At 41.5% G+C, this 19,329-nt stretch overlaps 1 protein-coding gene across 1 annotated transcript in view; it reads left to right on the top strand.

Annotated features, from left to right (window-relative positions):
• ptprt (protein tyrosine phosphatase receptor type T) overlaps positions 1-19,329 on the top strand; it is a 452,551-nt gene that overhangs the window by 345,699 nt on the left and 87,523 nt on the right. The window contains 3 exon segments of the mRNA XM_079681220.1: positions 8,874-9,028; positions 13,724-13,804; positions 14,617-14,652. Coding sequence (XP_079537346.1) covers positions 8,874-9,028; positions 13,724-13,804; positions 14,617-14,652 — 272 coding nt within the window.

Genomic DNA, 19,329 nt, shown 5'->3' with positions numbered 1-19,329 from the left:
TTTCCGCCCTCATCACCTTGTTTATTCTTCAAACGTTTCATTTGTTTCCTAGTTTAAAGGATGCTAGTACATCTAATTTATAATAATCATACATTTCATTTTAAAGCGCTTTTTCAGGTGCTCAAATACGCTTTAAAGTGGGGATAAAACGAGATGAAATAGAATAAAAAAATATTAAAACAGCAACACATATTATAATAGAATAAAACATATATCTTTTAAAACAGCAACACAACCTAATTCACAAATTAAAAGCCCGTCCGAAGAGGTGTTGATGGATTGATTAACGTTTCATTTATTTCTCTACTATATTTTGTCCTCGTTTCACTTTCTTCTTCCTTGATCAATAATCTCTCTTTCATTTATATGTATTTGTTTCTTGGCTGTATTGCTTGTAAAAGTACAACTCATGTTCTGATCCCAGACCCACTTAATGGACACACACATTGATTTTTTATCCATAAACTGCAGAGGTCCTCATGTCGTGATTGTGTAGACCAAATGATGTCTCCCAATAGAGATCAATACCAAAACACACAGACACACACAAAGTACAATGACACCCTTTTATTTTTGTGTTTCTGCATATTGCTTTACCTCATACATATTTCTGTTCACATTGGATGATTATGAAGCCTTGATTTACATCCAACGCAAACGTGTAGTGCCGAGCGGGCAGTAATGTTCCATTTTATGTAGAGGAACAAAAACTAATAATTTGCCGGCAGGGGAGGAGGATGCATGTTTGATTATTTATCAACAGTGTTCCAAATAAGTGCACCTCACAGAAATGATCTTCTTTGTGTTTGTTTAAAGATTGATTTGATTTGAGAACTGAGTCATATGACCAGGAAAATAAAATGTGTTGGAGATTTTTTTATTTAAATACATAGATTTTCCTTTTCTTTATTACAAAAACCATACTGTTTTGACTCAACCTCAAAGTATTTGATGAAATATTTGAGACTTGATTAGTCATTATAGGGATGATATGAGTTACGGCCCGTCTACACTACAGGCATCAAAAAATCTTGAAGCTAGGCGTGTCTGAAGCTTGGCGATTTTTTGCGAGCAACGCGACCAACAACCAATCACATGAATCTCCCCCCCCCGACATACAAAGCAATAGCAATGTTAAAACGAAGTAAACTGGACATAAACTCTCCAAACAGGCAAAAAACCTACCAGTTTCACCCACTGTCTCTGCCACCTCGCTCCATGCCTGGTTCCTCCGGTTTGTATCCCGGTAAATAGTTCTGGTCGTAAAGAACCGGGTGATTTGCTACCGTAATATCTCGTTTGGAATATGAGGAAATTAACTGCGGTCTGTCTCTCCCAGCTTGCACGCGGTTTGATTGGCTAGCGCTTGCACTGGCGGGATTTGCATAAACGGGATTTGATTGGCTGATGCCAAGCATCGAGCCTCAAAAGTTGAACATTGTTCAACTTTTGATGCCGATAGATGCTCGTGATGCTTGCAAAGCCATGATCCCCACAATGCAGTGCGACGAAGATTAAAAATCTTCTGCGTCACCCCATTCAAGTGAATGGGCGAAGCGTTGAAAGCATTTTCCGATGCCTGTAGTGTAGACGGGCCGTAATGCTTTGAATTAAAGAAGTGTTTTCCTATTTGCCTTTTGTAGCGACTGTGCAGGATGGAGCAGTTTTTTAAGCAGGCGTATAAGGCGGCTTCGTGATAGTTCGGAGAGAAACACACCAACTCACTGGCCAGTTTGCACCAACGGCCAAGTAGGCTACAACAGACATACACTAACACACACACACACACACACACACACACACACACACACACACACACACACACACACACACACACACACACACACACACACACACACACACACACACACACACACACACACACACACACAAACTGCAGGTCCAGCACACGCAGTAAGCAGCCTTCATGAGATCAAGTGTTTGCTCACAGAAACAAGTACACACAAACACTTGCCTGCCTTATCGCAAATGCTTCTGCACACACACACAAACACACACACACACACACACACACACACACACACACACACACACACACACATACACACACACACACACACACACACACACACACACACACACACACACACACACACACACAAACATACACACACACACACACACTTACAGCCATTCGTGACTGGATATCAGACACTTCAAGTAGGTAGAAGATTGTGTTGGTGGGTAATGGAGGAGGTTTTCTGTTGACTTCTGAAAAGAGACCGGGATATTGCTCATATGACTCATCTTGAAATAAATCTGAAAAGGATTCCTACTGATACATATTTAGGGATGGTATCTGTTGTTCATTTGCAAAGCACAGCAGGCGGTACACATGGCTTGCACACTCTGTGAGAAACTTGTGTTGCTATGTTTTGGTAGTTTGTGGCAGTGCAGTATTATTAGATCTCTGTTTACTGTTTTGTTGCTAAACACTTGAGAAGGCAAATCAGTTTTCTGATCAGTAAACGTTTAAATGGTAGCTGGAAGTAAACTAAGCCTTAAAAAGTTAAATATAAGACTTTCCACCAATCCTAACACGAATACAACTCTAACAACTTTTTGAAATGAGTGGAAGGTTCGAGACTTTGGTCGATTAAAGAAAAAGCTTAACCTAAATGTGAAGCTTCGGCTGGTCATCATCATCAAGTCAAATTGATAGTCTTGGTTTTGTAATAGATATGTAAGCCAAACTTGTGTTTTCCATCTTAGCGTATTTTCCCACAAATATGTCCATTGTGATTCTATGAGTTTTGCTTTCAGTTGAAGTGAATCTGGGTAAACAAGGACTCAAGCTAAATTAAGCATATTGGGGCAAACTAAGGCCCTGTGCACACGGAGACGAAACGGGTGTTATCCGCTATAATTCTTTATCCACACGAGGCCGTAACGGAACCGCGGAAACGGAGCCCTCAAACGATAGTGCTTCCCAAAGTGGGAAGGTCCTGTAACGTAACGCTTGCAGGACCGTGTGTACGCCCTAAACGATCATAGCCCCGCCTCTCCCCTCCTCTCTTGCTCAGCCCTGCGTAATTGCTAATGCGTTTCGCAAAAACAACAATGGCGGATCACAGGGTTGCTTTCGTGCTCCAGATGCTACTGACCATGCTACAGATGTTAGTGCAAAAATATACAGCTCCTCTACCACAACCATCAGCAACAAGTGGACATGGAGAACTACATGAACTACATGTTGCTAATAATAATAATAATTTCAATTTATATAGCGCCTTTCACGAAACCCAAGGACGCTTTACAATGGGAAGTAACAAAAGAAAACAAAAAGTAATAATAATCATACAGATACATAGGCTGAAGAAAGCAAAACAGGAACAGGTGGCTGAGTACTGTATATTAGTTGAGGCCAAAGGCCTAAGTGAACAGATGGTGCTTGAGGTGTTTTTTGAAAGTGTCCAGAGAGTCTGCACTCCTGATTGCAGAGGGAAGAGAATTCCAGAGTGTGGGGGCTGCGACACTGAAGGCTCTGTTGCAAAATGTTTTCAGCTTGGAGCCCTGGATGGAGAGCAGCCCTTTGTCGGAGGACCGCAGGTGACGAGAGGGGGTCTAGGGCTGAAGGAGGTCAGAGATGTATGGAGGGGCTATGGGGTGGAGAGATTTGTAAGTTAGCAGGAGGAGTTTGTACTGGATGCATGACTTGACCGGGAGCCAGTGAAGGTGGATGAGGGTAGGGGTGATGTGTTGCCAGGGCTTAGTGCGGTTGAGGAGCCTGGCTACAGAGTTCTGGACGTACTGGAGTCTGTCCAGGGCTTTGCTGGTGACCCCGAACAGAACTCCATTGCAGTAGTCCAGACGAGAGGAGATGAAGGTATTAATGTTAATGTTTCTGCAACGGGGTCGGGGAGAGAGGGCCGGAGTCTGGAGATGTTTCGTCGGTGAAAAAATGCAGTTTTGACAGTTGACCTGATGTGGGAGTTAAAGGTGAGGCTAGAGTAACGCCCAGGCTGCGAACCTCGGGGGAAGGGTGGATGGAGCCGCCATCGATGGTGAGGAGCAGATCTCCAACCTTCCGGAGAAGTGTTTTTGGGGCCACAACCATGAGCTCTGTTTTGTTATTGTTGAGTTTAAGTAGATTGTTTGACATCCAGGCTTGGATGTCGCGGAGGCAGTTGACAAGTGACAGTGGGGGTAGCTGGGATGATGGATTGGTACTGATGTAGAGTTGGGTGTCGTCGGCATAGGAGTGGAAGTTGAGACCATGTTGGCGAAGGATTTCACCGAGGGGAGCATGTAGATGTTGAATAGAAGGGGGCCGAGCATAGAACCTTGCGGCACACCTTGGTTGACAGGGGCTGGGGGAGAGCTGAATTTTCCGATTGTCACAAACTGTTGCCTGTTGGAGAGGTAGGAATGGAACCAGCAGAGGGCTGTACCAGAGAGGCCAAGGTAGACGGATAGGCGATTGAGTAGGATATTGTGGGAGACTGTGTCGAATGCGGCGGAGATGTCCAGGAGGATAAGGATGCTGACGAGGCCTGAATCGGCGGCTATGAGGAGGTCATTGGTTATTTTAATAAGGGCCGTCTCTGTGCTGTGGTTGGATCTGAAGCCTGATTGGAAGGGTTCGTAGAGCTCATGGTCGGACATATGATGGTGGAGTTGGGCAGCAACTGCTCTTTCCATGATCTTGCTAAGAAAAGGAAGGTTGGAGATCGTCCGGAAGTTGCTGGGGTCCTCGGGTCGAAGCCAGGTTTTTTGATGATGGGGGTGACAGCTGCTATCTTGAGGACGGCGGGAACCTTGCCTGATTCCAGGGAGGAGTTGATCATTTTAACAATGGTGGAGCAGAGGATGGGTAGGCAAGTTTTGACCAGGGCAGAGGGCATGGGGTCGAGGGAGCAGGTTGTAGCCTTAGCATTTGAGACAAGTTTGGTAACCTGTGTGGCATCCACTTGTGGATGCCACACAGAGGATGAGAAAGGAGGAGAGACAACATTGAGGCAGGTGTTGGGTTGAGCGAACAGTGACTGGAGGTGGTGTGGCATGTGGATGGGATGGGGCAGAGGCCTGGAGTTCCTGGTGGATGGAGTTGACTTTGTCCTCAAAGAACTCAAGGAACCTGGTGCAAAGCTCGGGGGCGTCTGCTGGGTTGGGGGGGTCAATTGGGCGGAGTAGGTGGTTTATGGTGGAGAAGAGCATACGGGGGTGGTGTTGCTGGTTACCGATGAGTGAGGAGTAGTAGTGTGCCTTAGCTTTTGAGAGAGCTTCCTTGTATGATCTGACATGCTCTCTGTAAGCCTCCAGATGGACTGTGAGGCCAGATTTTTTGTGGGGCCGCTCCAGTTGGCGGCCAGAGGCTTTCATGGCACGGAGACTGGTGGTGAACCAGAGGGCTGAGTGGGTGAAGGAGACAGTGCGAGTAATGAGGGGGGCAAGTGAGTCGAGACTCAGGGAGAGAGCAGTGTTATACTGGGCTACCAGTCCGTCAACAGAGGTGTCAGGGGGATCGGAGGCCAGGTGGCTAGCTATGAGGCTGGTTATGGCTGGTGCGCTCACTGATTTTAAGCTCCTGTAGGTAATTGTCCGCAGTACAAGCTGTCTGGGGAGGGCGATAGGCACAGTGAACAGGATGGCATGCTAGTCGGAGACAGCCAGGTTGAAGCACTGCAGGTGGGATGCAGTTGTGCCAGTGGCACATACCAAATCCAGGGTGTGGCCTTTGGCATGGGTGGGATCATGGACATGCTGTTCAAAATTGAAGCAGTCCAGAAGTGCCAGGAAGTCAGAGGCAAATGTGCAACAGGGTGAGTCCACATGAATGTTAAAGTTTCCAAGAAGGAGCATAGATGGGGACATGGAGCAGATTGAGTTGAGTAGCTCAGATAGTTCCGACAGGAAGATGGCAGAGGCTGAGGCTTTGGGGGGGCGATATATAAGAACAGCCTGGAGCTGTGCAGATCCAGATAGAGTGAAGGCAAGACATTCAAGTGAGGTGGTGTTGGGTACAGGAAGCTCTTTGATTGAGATGTCTGTCCTGTATATTACAGCCAGCCCACCGCCCCGACCAGTGCTAAATCCACCGCAGAGAATAACCAGAAGGGCAACCATGCTCGGGGGATCTTATTCGCTGCTTTTGGTGTATTTTTTGGTGGAAGTACAGCGCCACTTACAGGCCCGGCATATGTACTATAGCGGGTCGAGGCTCTCGTGTGGACGGGCACGTTTCTTGTCCCGATTCCGTGTGGACGGAAAACTTTTTTGATATAGACCTTGGTTCGTTTTTGTTTTCATCTCCGTGTGGACAGGGCCTAAGAAAGACTTCCATGGCATTTCAATTAATAATAATCCCATGGAACAGCCATTATGGGTAGCTGCACAGTGTTCTACATTTGTGTCAGATTGCTGGCTTCAAACTCAACTCCAATTGTAATATCAGATCATAGTTGGTAAAGGAACATGTGTAAAAAGGATGTTTCAAAGGTGGGCCACACATATTGTAAAAATAGCTTTCTTTCTGTTGTAAGTTATTGGGAAAATAAGATTCATTCATTACTTTTATTTTAATAGCCAATGTTTTATTTGTATTTCAAATGACAATATGTTAAAGTATATAATATTATTTACCATTTTCTGCAAATCCAGTGTCATATTTATTATCCTTTTTAATTTAAATGAATTGCCCCAAAGATATTTTGCATGACACCCAAACAGTGTGCATTGAAATTGTTTTGGGTTATGGACCTACTACTACTTACTGGATCTATTCCAGTGACTTTTAATTACTTTAATCTTCACTGTACTCCCATGACAGCTGGTTAAGAACATGCTGACTTCTAAACCAATCCATTGATAATGCCAATGTAAAATGTACAATTTGAATAATAAGCAATTGTCAAAGCAGAAACTTGTAACAATATTGTTCCAAGGTTTTATAGTATACCTTTTACATTTTATTTTTGTTTGTATTTGAGATGTGAAATTAAAATGACTTTTTCTCTGCGTCATTCTGTCTGAATTGAAAAATAAAATGAGATATCTGGAACAACAACGTTCCTTTTTCCTCATCTGTAGAACACACAAGATATAGATCTACACTGAATGCTCACTGTGCTGGTAAATAATCTTATGGCTCAGAAATCATGCAGGAAGTGCCTAACCTGGTCCTCCTCCCCAATTAAAATGATTGAGAAGACTAAAGTCAAAGGAGTGTTTTGGTGGTCCTACTCATCGTTAGAAATAGCAGTTCGTTCAGTATGCAGTCAATGACAGAATCACACTTTTAAAATAAGACTCACTTATTATCACTTCCAGTATGTTCAGGCTCATAGAACATTTCTGACTTCTGGAGGTACTTGTTCAGGAAATGCATACAGGACAAGACTGTACAAATCTGTTTATGGTGGTACTTCTGCCAGTTCTGGTGAATCTACTAGTCGATGTCAGATTGTAATGGCTTGCTGTCACTTATGCCATCTGGTGCCTCAGTGGACTTAAAACTGAAGGTTTAGGTACAACTAAAAAATAACCAATATTAAATTGCCAACAGATGGGAGTTATGACATTCACACAGACAGTGAATGGAAGAGAACAAATCCTTACGATACAACCACACTCAAGGGACATCTCATCAGCAGTCACACAACTACATTTACCATTTACAGCCACTGTAGAAGCCCTACATGTTACTGAATGTCAACCCCTCCCCACTGAATCATACAGTATAGCCTGTGCTTTCTTTGCTCTAATTGCCCTGCAGGAGAAAAAAAATCTGTCAATTTTTAAACGTTGTACCTAAGCTTTTTTTTTCAACAGTCATTAGATTAGATCTATTATATCTTAAAATATGATTCCCATTGCATATTACTGTCTAATTCTGGACTGGCGGAACACACGTGTGATTATGCTTATTAATCACCATTCAATCCTATAAATATATTATCTGCATTTGATTCCAATGCAGGAGATCTATAGATAGTGACTGTTTAAAGTTGGAAGGGAGTTTAAATTCCCAAAGGCAAGATATCGGAAAGCTTTTCTTTTATACTACTTAAATTGCAACTTCAGGACAACACCACAAAAATGCTGGAAGAACCCTGATGGTGCGTTCACACCGGCCGTAAAAGGAAGATTCACATACAATTAACATACTATGCTGTGATTTCATTGTAAAACATTTTTCAAAATGATGCCAAAAAACCCCACTGATTAGTAAAAACCATGAATGAATTCATTGGATAGTGTGTCCAATAGACTGTAGGCAGAACACTTTTATAATGTATGTTTTCTGAATGGAGATCGGATCAATAACACAAGATGTTTTGTTTCTAGTTAAAGATAATTCATGCCAGGCACATTTCTAACTCTTCTAAAAATCGAACTCTTGCTGCGTCATTTGCGAAAATGAAGCTTTGCGTCGAGTGTGAACGCACCTTAACCCTAAAACAAAAGGTGTCCTTAAATGTTGCTGTCTTTGTTAAATGCATTCTAACCATAGCCTTAAATGTCTAAAATTCCTAATACCATTTGTTCATATCATGATTATACAGCTTCTAATACTGTCAACAAGTTGCACTCTGTTGTGGGTCACCACAACAATGTTTAAGAACTTTTGAATATCGCAATGCATAAAACATAAATGTTCATCCTCATGTTCAAATCACTGCATGTTTAGATCAAATAAACTGTCCTCTGCTTGCGGTTCTTACAATAAATAATTTCCTTGACAGTATTTCTGATCTGGTGATGTATGTGTGTTTGTATACATGTGAACGTGTTCAGGTTCTGCATGTGGATTCCACACTTTTCATGCATGTCTGTTTGTGTAAATAAACCCGTTTGTATGTCATTGTGTGTATGCTTGTTACAGTAACGTGTATTTGTTCATAAAACTGTAGGAAGTTGGCAAAGAAGCAGAAAGAGACGGCCAGCAGCTCCACCCAGCAGAGGGAGATGGGCCCGGTCACCACGGCTGATAAGAGCACCACCAAGGTCAGCACGCTGCACAAAGACGACCCCTTCTCCACCTCCAACCAGGACCTCAATGGCTTCAGTAAGTCAAATCCTCTGTGCTTCTGACCTCAATTTGAATCCTACATTTGGAGAATCTTCAGAGAATATATGTTACCAGAAAGTAAAATAATAATAAAAAAACGTAGCCTAAATACATCTCTTTAATTTAATCTTTGTTTCAAATTGTAATAACGTTTATTTTGCCCTTGTCTCTTCTAGAAAATATGCATATACTAAGTCTCTGTGCCATTAATCATTTTGTCCGATTAATTTATTCAAATAGTGGACTTTTTTTCATAATAAAACTCTCCATATGTTCCTTTTTTAGTAATATCAGCAGTATGTTGTGCTGCTTCACTAGCCTCCATCTTACTTAGTGCCGCTGTAATCATTTTCCCTCATTCCTAAACTTTTATTTTTCTGCCTCAAACACATGCAAGAACATGTGTGCATATTGCATTGGGACTTTCTCCAATCAGTCAGTGTGACTTCAACGGCAATCTTATGAAAGCCGTTGTGCATTTGCACGGTTATGTGTGTGTGTCTTTGTGTCTTTGTGTCTTTGTGTGTGTGTGTGTGTGTGTGTGTGTGTGTGTGTGTGTGTGTGTGTGTGTGTGTGTGTGTGTGTGTGTGTGTGTGTGTGTGTGTGTGTGTGTGTGTGTGTGTGTGTGTGTGTGTGTTCATGGTAATTGACAGGGCCCCTCAGAAGGACATTTTCTTCTCCTGAAGATGTCATGCTGGCCTTTTGGGAGCACTTGGCCGTTTAAAGCCAGGGATGCTGGAGAGGGACTAAGTAGCAGGCTAATGTCGCCCATAATTGCCTGCTCTCTTCTTCCTACTGTCCGCACTGCAACTCTCACGTAGAATAATGTTTTTGCATTTAAAACACTTATAAATGTACCATACAGCTTTGACATTGGTTTAAAGAGCACTATTGTACTTTTTGCAGGGTTTTCCCTTTCCTGTAGTGTCATATTTGAGTGTATTTAGTGCATGTAAATGTTCTGCAGAGGCTAACAGTTCCCTGCAGAGGGAGTTTCACCCCCCCCCCCCCCACTGCCTGAAACGCCTCCATTGGACTCCTTTGTTTACTTCCGTGACTATGTTATGGAAGTAAGACTATCAACACTCGCGCTTGTATTAGCTAGCGCTCGAACACTTTGTCTGTGATAGGCTAAGGGGCGGGATATCTCTAAGGGGTTGACCAATCAAAACAGAATGGGCTCTAGTTTCAGACAGAGGGTGAACAATAAAGTAAAAAAGAAAGCTCTGTTTGAACATTAAGGCATCTTTGGTAACATGTCACAGTAAAATCACAAAATACAAACATGAACCTGTAAATTAGCAGAATAAGTCCTCTGTAAAATAAACTTGATTGGGTAATAGCATCATTAAGAGAATAAGCTTATTTTCTTCTTGACCTTGGTTGCTTCATTACGTTTTTAGTTTTTGTATTAGTATTCCTACAACTAAACCTAGCTTTGCTTTTGCTGAGTTAATGAACACAGTTTCCGTGTTTGAAGAATTTAGAAAAGAAGAGGTAAATCTCTCCTGGGAACTGAATATATGATGAAGTAATGGCTATTTTATAAGTCATTGATTTTTTTGCTTCCTGGCACAGTTGACTGGACCTTGCCTCGGGCCGAATATAGTTTTGGCATTCAAATAAGTCTTCTTGATGTAAGGCATATGTGAATGAAGTTCAGACTTCCAAAAAATTGACAGACTTTCCTCTTATTTATCATCCTTGGAGGAAAGTAAAGAATATGTCTTGGCATATGCGACACAAACCAGATATTGTATGTTATTCTCAATCCATTGAAACGATATGGATAGACTATGAAAGATATATTTGTTGTGACTTTCTACACCTTGTTGTTAGAATCCATGGCAATTAACTGTTTGGTTCATCAGAGTTGGTGCCATGAAATAGTCTTCCTCTAACTGCCTCCCTTTCACTGTTGGTAGTGTTATCACACACACATTTGAAAAAGGGAAAGAAACAAAGGACACAGACCCTCACTGATCCAGGCTCAGTCCTAATGAGACGGAGAAAAAACGCTGACGATGGGTAGGGGACCCAGTAATATTTCCGCGGATGGACCCTTGCAGGGCAAATAACCTTTTTGTGTTATCGCATTCTCACCCAGCCACCAGTTATCTTCACAGGACATTTCTGTCAAAGCAGTTTTCTTTTGGTATGCAGGAACACTCCTCACTGTATTAGAGTTGAGCTTCTTTTTGAGGCGCGTTAGCATACAGTGCTGGTACGCATTAGACGAGGGGGATTTTGTAACGGAAGAGGAGGAAATATTTTCAGGGGTATTTGGAGAGGTGATGAGGAAGAAAGAGAGACGACAAGAAGATAGAACCTAAATGATCTGCTAGGGGGGAAATCGTGCCATTGTACCAGGAAACATTCGAGCAAATAGAATTGAATTCATTGAATATGAATTAGGCAAAAAGGCACCTGTATGGAGGAATCATCAGGAAATTACCATCACACTTATTATTAAGAGCATTAGTGAAACATGCTGCTATATTATTTGAACAGTCAGACATTTTACAGTTACTGGTGAGCACATTTATTCAATTATATTAAGAGGCCTTATCATGCTTTTTGGGGATTTTCCCTTTCCTGTATGTGTTATATAGGTTGCTGTCCATAAATGCTCTGCAAAGACTCATATTACAAAGTTTCTTCCAGAGGGAGTTTCTCTCCAAAACCTTTTTTGCTCACATGCACTTATGGATGCTGCTCACTTACACATATTTTACATTAGTATCTCTCAAGCCATTCTCTTCATATTCTTTTAATGTGACAGCGAGACAAATGGATAACTTGAGTGTCACCTTAGCTGCCATTATTACAAGATGTTATAAGTGGCTACTTCCAAAGACCCCTTGGGATATTGCTAATGCTTTTACAACTTTTCAACATTGAGCTAGAATGTTTTACAAACCATCATGCTAATTGATTTAGAATTATTTTATACTACTTGTTCGTTGAGCATGAGTTGGCTGTACTTAAACTGAGACAACAACACAAAAAAGCTTTAAAAACGTCATATCAGGGGAAGGAGAGGCGAGAAGGTGCATCTGAAGCAGGCTAAGGAGGTGACAAGAAGAGGGGATGGTGGGAGTGTGGATGGGGGTGGAGACAATGACAAAGAAATGCAGGGGCCGAAGAGGAGAGGCACATTGAGTATGAAGGGAGGCAGAGGAGAGGTTCCTTCAGTTGGAGAGTTTCCACTAATGGCCCCTGCTCGGACCGTCAGGTCTCTCAAACACACAAAACAAATACATTATGAACAAGAGTGAAAATACTGTATATGATGCCATGCATGATTACTAAATGGCTTCTTAAAGTGTATGGATACATGTCTTTACGTTTAGGTGAGCACACACACAGCAAAGCAACTAGCTGCAGGTAGTGTGTCGCTACATGTGTGTAAGCTAGCTCAGATAGTGTGGATTATTGAACGGCCTTAGGTAGCATATAATATGTCACAGTCAGTCTCCCAGCATTCCCCCTGGGTTTGATCTTATTGGGTGTGTGTGCGTGTGTGTGTCTATCCTACCTTTCATTTATTTATAACCCCTGGCAGACCTGATGGTGATCCCCATGTATATGTATTCATGTATGGGCTCAGCTTTTTTCCAACTCTTTCTATTATTGACTTTATTCCCACAGTGCAGCTTTGAACAGGCAGTAGCTATCCAATGCATGGAGCTACCCGTCAAAGCCAAAAAAGTGCATCAAAATGAAAATCTAAACAATATCCCTCTAAAATGAAAACCCCAACCCTTTCATTACGCTAAATATTCTGGCCTATCAACCTTTTAAAAGCACTATCTTTTGGCGGAGAGATTCTGACAAATTAATGCCAAGTAGCACTGAGGCTTTTCTTAAGGCTTATGATTGACAATCACCTCACATATACGATAAACTTTGGTTTTGTCCCAACTCACTACAAACTACTTTTCCCCCGGCAAGGAGTCATAATTCCATTGGTCCTCACTAGAAACACATAACACATCAATTTGTTTAAGTGAAGAGAGGCTACAGTAGGTACAGTAGTTGACTGCTCAATAAGTGCTGGCTAGCTGAGTTAGCAGGACACATGCTATCATTGTTCCTCTCCATTGGTTCAATCCATTTACGGCCATTCTTTATACCGGCCACAAAATCAGTCGTATGTATTGACCAACATTGAGAGCATGTCATATTTGAGTGCATGCTCATTGAGACGGAACCACTTTTGTATTGCAAAATTCAATACGGTAGCATTGACGGTGCCATTAGTGTTATTGGATTGTTCCTCATTTTGTTGAATATGGATCTTTCTTTGTGTATGTTTTCATTGTTTAATCATGTCCTGTGATAATTGATTGTTGTTTCTTTCTAGATTCACTCACTGATCACTATCCCTCTTCTATCTCTTTGGCCTTCTCCTTTTGTCCTGTATCCCCATTTGTACTTCACTTCCTGTCTCTGCTTTCATATATTCATCTCCACCTTACACTTCCCACTTACACTATTCCATTCTCTCCTCCTAATTCGTCCTCTTTTTCTGTTCTCCCCTCCACCTTCTCCTTCCTATTCTGTCACACACCTCCCCTTCCACTCCACCGCTCACTTCGCCACCTTCTGCTTCTCTCGTACATCCTCTTGTTTCCTTGTCCTCTTTCTCACCTTCTCTTCACCTCTCTTCCCTTGTGTCTCCTTCTCCAGCCTCCCCCTCTCCCTGCTCATTCGCTGTGCAGGGAGGCAAGACACTGCAGAGCAAATCCCTGCTGAATTCCTACTACTCAGGTACACACTTAAACACACAACACACACACACACACACACACACACACACACACACACACACACACACACACACACACACACACACACACACACACACACACACACACACACACACACACACACACACACACACACACACACACACACACACACACACACACACACACACACACACACATAATCTTTGAAGAGGCTTTAGGCAACGATTCAATGCCTGTGGAGTTTCATGCAGTTGGGATTTCATCTGCTCAAACTATCCCTATAAATGACATACAGAAACTGACATACTGTATTTCTTCCAAGTTCCCTTCTTGGGTTGACCATATTATTGTTTGCATACATGTTAGGTAGTGGATCCTAACAGAAAATGCCGTACAGCTTCTAAGTGTGTTACCTGTACCCAACTAACATGTTTTTTCACAGTTAGTTTGCACATTGACACTTGTGAAAAAAGGTTAAAGGTGTTATGTTTAACACATATACGCATATTCAGGCTTCAAAGGCAATATTACAAACATTTTATTTATCAGGCAAGCGCTATTCACAAAGGACACAACAGTTTTATCAGATGACAATACCTGCTCAAACAAATATTATAATTGAATAAATAACAAAATACAAAACATAGTTAATAGGATCCCTAAAACATTTCAAATAACGAGGTCGACATTCCAATACAACAACCACAGACACATATTAAATGCAGGACAAACAGTATTCGTTGTTCCATATAGTCCCACTCTTTGTTAGAACTAATTGTCCCAATCATTTCAATCAAAATAAATTGAATTTCATTTCATTTCTTGGTGCAGTGTCTAAAGAGCCAGTTCCAGCCACAACTTCCATAGGTGAGTAAAAACTGTTTTATAATGTTGACAAAACAAAGAAGCTGCGGTTAATACTTCTTAGTAAATACAGCTCTGACTTGTGTGTATCTTAGTGTGTATCTGTTGAAGTGCGTGCAAGCATGTGGAAATGTGACCAACAAGTGAAGCAAAAGTTAACAAATTAACTGTCTTCCACACACATGTATTCATATACAAGGTTAGAGACACACACACGTGCATATACACAACGTTTACACATGGGAAAAATGAAATGTCAAAACCATTTTCCAGTTCCTTCTTTCCGTCTTTTTCTCTTCATTTCCCTCCCTCTCTCCCCTTCTGTTGGCCGGATTGGCCTCTTCTTTGCCAAGCAGATTGGCTGTGGCCCCTGCCAAAGTGTGTGTGTGTGTGTGTGTGTGTGTGTGTGTGTGTGTGTGTGTGTGTGTGTGTGTGTGTGTGTGTGTGTGTGTGTGTGTGTGTGTGTGTGTGTGTGTGTGTGTGTGTGTGTGTGTGTGTGTGTGTGTGTGTGTGTGTGTGTGTGTGTGTGTGTGTGTGTGTGTGTGTGTGTGTGTGTGTGTGTGTGTGTGTGTGTGTGTGTGTGTGTGTGTGTGTGTGTGTGTGTGTGTGTGTGTAGGTGTGTGTGGGTGTATATGTGTGTAAGCTTGAGTGTCTGGCAAGCCTTTACACAAGTAGACCATTTCACACACTCTTGACTCTCGCTCACACACACAGAGGTATAGTAAGTGGTGACATTTGTCTGCCGGCCTCCTTTCTGTATAATGTGATAATACCTATCTGCTGCTCGTCTTCCTGCCACACCTCCTCCCATCCCTCCTTTCCATATCATTCCTTTCTTCTTCTCTCCTCTCTTTTGCCAATTATTGTCATTCCCCCCGTCATCAGGTCTGCCATCACATCATCGTGCTCCCTCATTTTGACTGATGTCAAAACACTTTTTCCTACTTTTTTGTTTGAATCGAGATGTTAATTTTATTAATATATAATATATATATAATCATTTTTATTGTAATGCTACTATGGCTGATTGGCCACAAGCCCAATTTCTGGCCATTTATTTAATTGTATTTGTTCAGCCCTTCCTACTTTTGGTAAATCCAGCCCCACCAATAAGAGTTTTTCTAATATTCTTTTCATTTAGTTTGAATAATTTTTCTCTGCCATACTCACATGTTCTGCTTTTTCTGTGCCTTTTCCGTTTTGTTCCTGTCCTTTCCTAAACTCATTATCAGGTATTCGAGCATCCATTCTTGACTTCCGCTTAATTTGCAAACGTCAGTGTTCACTCTTCCCTCTCACTTCATCCGTTCCTCCTCTCATCTCCTCTGTTTACCAGCTGAATCAATGTTATACCTGCTGAGCCCATGTTTTATCTGCCCAGGAAACGGAGAGAAAGAAAAACAGAAAAAGACAAATCACAATAATAGACACCTACTCTGCATCATATAGGCTCTTAAAACCAACTGGCCAAGAAAAATGGCCATATGTACGCTGATTAACAGTGATGTAAACAACTGGCCACACAGGTTTCTTTGCCATTTGCTGATACACATCAAGGCATGATGAAGCAGAATGCAAAACAACGCTTGAGTGATTTGTGCAACGGCACACATTTGCTGTTATACATCTTCACAGAGTTAAGCTAGTGTTTTTCTTGAACCATATGTTCTATCTACAATTAGAGAGAGATACAAGATGTAAAACAACATTTTTATAATCCCGGTGAAGAAAAAAATGTGGTACGTACAACAAATGCATAACAAATAAAAAAAAAAGACTATCTAGAATAGAACAAAATCTTGCTATATCGTAACCAATTACAACAGAGCGGGCCAGCTAACCAATCAGAAAACATTGAACATCAAACATGTCACAGTAGAGGCACAGAATGCAAATATGACCTTGAAGATGAGCATTGTATGTCGTCTTTAATCCATGCCATGACCCCAACTCTCCAAACTCAGTTCACACAACTTTGTTCTTCTATCGACTTTTGTTTCATTTAATTACATTTTTTCTTTCCATCCATCCATCCATCACCTCTCTCATCGTCTTACCAATCCTGTTTTCTCGTCAACACATTACTCCGCTCCTCCCACGGTCATCTATCCATTCATACGTCCATACACTCATCCATTAATACTTCCATTCCCCATTTGTTCGTTTCCTAATATCGGTTAGTCCATCCATCGACTCTTCTGTCCCTCCTCCACTGTCTATATCCACATCTGCTTTTATACTGTATTTGATTGTCTCCTTCTACCCATCATCCACCCATCAATCCAATTCCTATTTTTTCCAGTTCTACATTATCCTATCTTCGTCTTCAGACCATCTTGCATTGCTCTTTCCATTTGCTCATCCAATATTTTCTCCATCCATCACGTAAACATCATAAAGCATCATCCCTTGATGCTGTTTTCATGTCATGCTTAGCATTGCAATTATTTCATTGATTAGAGCAGTAATTTAGTGGATGGAGAGAACCTGTCAATTGACCACCGAGCATTTTGCAATCATCATCATCTTCTTCACGACCATCATCCAAGGCCAACAGGAAGAGAGATAGCAGAATGGAATACCAATCAAATTGCAGACATAGGGACGAAGGGAACATTAATAGAAAGTGTTGAAAGTGAGATTAAAACAGGGGGGTGGAGGAATAGAGATAAAAAGGGAACAGAGAATCATTTCAAGTTCTTTAACACTTGAACCGCCAGGGGTCACTTTATACCTAAACCGCCAACGGGTCAAATGGACCCGCTATTAGAATGCATTGATTTTCAAGGTACAATGTTCTTTTATTTATCATACTAGAACACAGGGTTAAGAGTGAGTTTTGATCGCACAGTGATGAAACGTATACTAATAGAATCTGTGGACTCTCAGCTTCCATATGATATCTAGTTTGTGCAAATAGCATGAAGTATAAAAGATCGCTAGATATATCCCTCTATATATCTATATATCTCTCTATTTATCTATCTATCTCTCTCTCTATCTATAAGGAACCGCAGTAAACAACAGGCGTTGCTATAGCAACACGTCATGTTTATGTTTTCGCGCAAGATCAATAGCGCGAAAATCACTGCATTTTCCATCAGGTAAATATTACCCGCTGGCGCTGATGGGTATAAATGGCCATTTTTTGGGCAATTTTTTTAATCTGACTTCATATTGACCATTTTTAACAACAGAGGGTGGTACATAACACACTTTCAGGAAAAGTCACGGACTGGGAGACTTGAATATTTTATTTAAAAAAAGTTACATACAATCAAGAAACAGCTGCGGGTAAAATGTACCTGATGGCGGTTCTAGTGTTAACAGCATATTTCTTCATACAATACGTGTTTTGCACGTTTATTCCAAGTTGGGTTGTACTGCAGAAATGTTCTTTATCATAACGAACACTCTTCTTTAATATAGCATGACGGGAGGGCGATAGAACTAAATTCGAAAACATCTGATTCTAGCATTTCTCCTTTTAATTATTTTCTTAGTTAAATTGTGAGCACATTTTCTTAATTGTATTGCTAAAGTTGCTTAAAGTATCTAAGCTAGCTGTCCACTTAATGTGATAAGACTAATCCTAAACCTTACCCTAACCCTAGACTAGTTAACTCAAAAAAAGAAAATATGCCCACCAGAGCAAACACAATCAATATTCTTCGCAATATTTTTGTACTGATCATTTGTGTGTATTTGTTTAGCCAATAATGCTCCATTCTCCACGTTGACCTCCCTTAGGGTTATTAACCTATCCATAAATCTGAAGTGGCCTCCAAGCTGAACTGGATTTCATTATTTAGTAAAGCGATAGAAAAAATGTCATTCTTAAAGTAAGACTCCTCCATTTAGATACATTCCAATACCTTTCAGGCTTTTGAAAATGGATAATGGTACCAGGAGCCTGAACGCTGCCAGTGAGGATCGTTTCTTAATAGCTTGAAGAGAGAGGCAGAGAAAGAGAGAAGAAGAAAGTTATTAAGAGAACAGTGAAAGAGACATACAGATTGAGGGATCAAAGACGGGGGGAGAAGGAGCGTATCCAGTACGCAATGCAGAGGAGGGTTTAACTCGGTGTGTGTGTGTGTCTGTGTGTCTGTGTGTGTGTGTGTTTTCTTTTTGAACCAGCTGCAAAGATTTCTCCTTAGCTCAGGTGTTTTCTCAGTTATGGAAATGGGATTTCTCACACACACACACACACACACACACACAAACAAACACACACACACACACACACACACACACACACACACAAACATACAAATCCTCCCTCATAAAATCTTGCATCCATAAGCACCCAGCCAGCACTCACACACAAATATATGCGCAAAGAGACAAGGACACATCAGAAAGTTACAAATGTGCACACAGGAACACACTCACAGATATCCGTATGCACAGACACCCCGCGCAGTGTTAACATTGATGCAACGTAAATCCACTGGATCAGTGAAAAGCCACCGCTGCATGGCGTGCATTTCATGTGCAAACACGTTTTCCTTCGAAAAATCTATTTCACAGACTCTGATGTATGTTAAAAGGCTATGCAACACTGTTCTCTGTCACTTCACAAAGCAAGCGTCAGCCTTTTGTGGCCAGCCAAGGACAGCCCTTTGCATGAGTTCTTAGCACAGAAGTCATGTTTTTCCATGAATCAGGAGCTTTTCATGG

This window comes from Notothenia rossii (genome assembly GCF_949606895.1).
Source record: "Notothenia rossii genome assembly, chromosome: 5".
NCBI classification, from domain to species: Eukaryota; Metazoa; Chordata; class Actinopteri; order Perciformes; family Nototheniidae; genus Notothenia; species Notothenia rossii.
The sequence above is the reverse complement of the archived record's forward strand: the minus strand, read 5'-3'. Positions and strand labels throughout refer to the sequence as shown.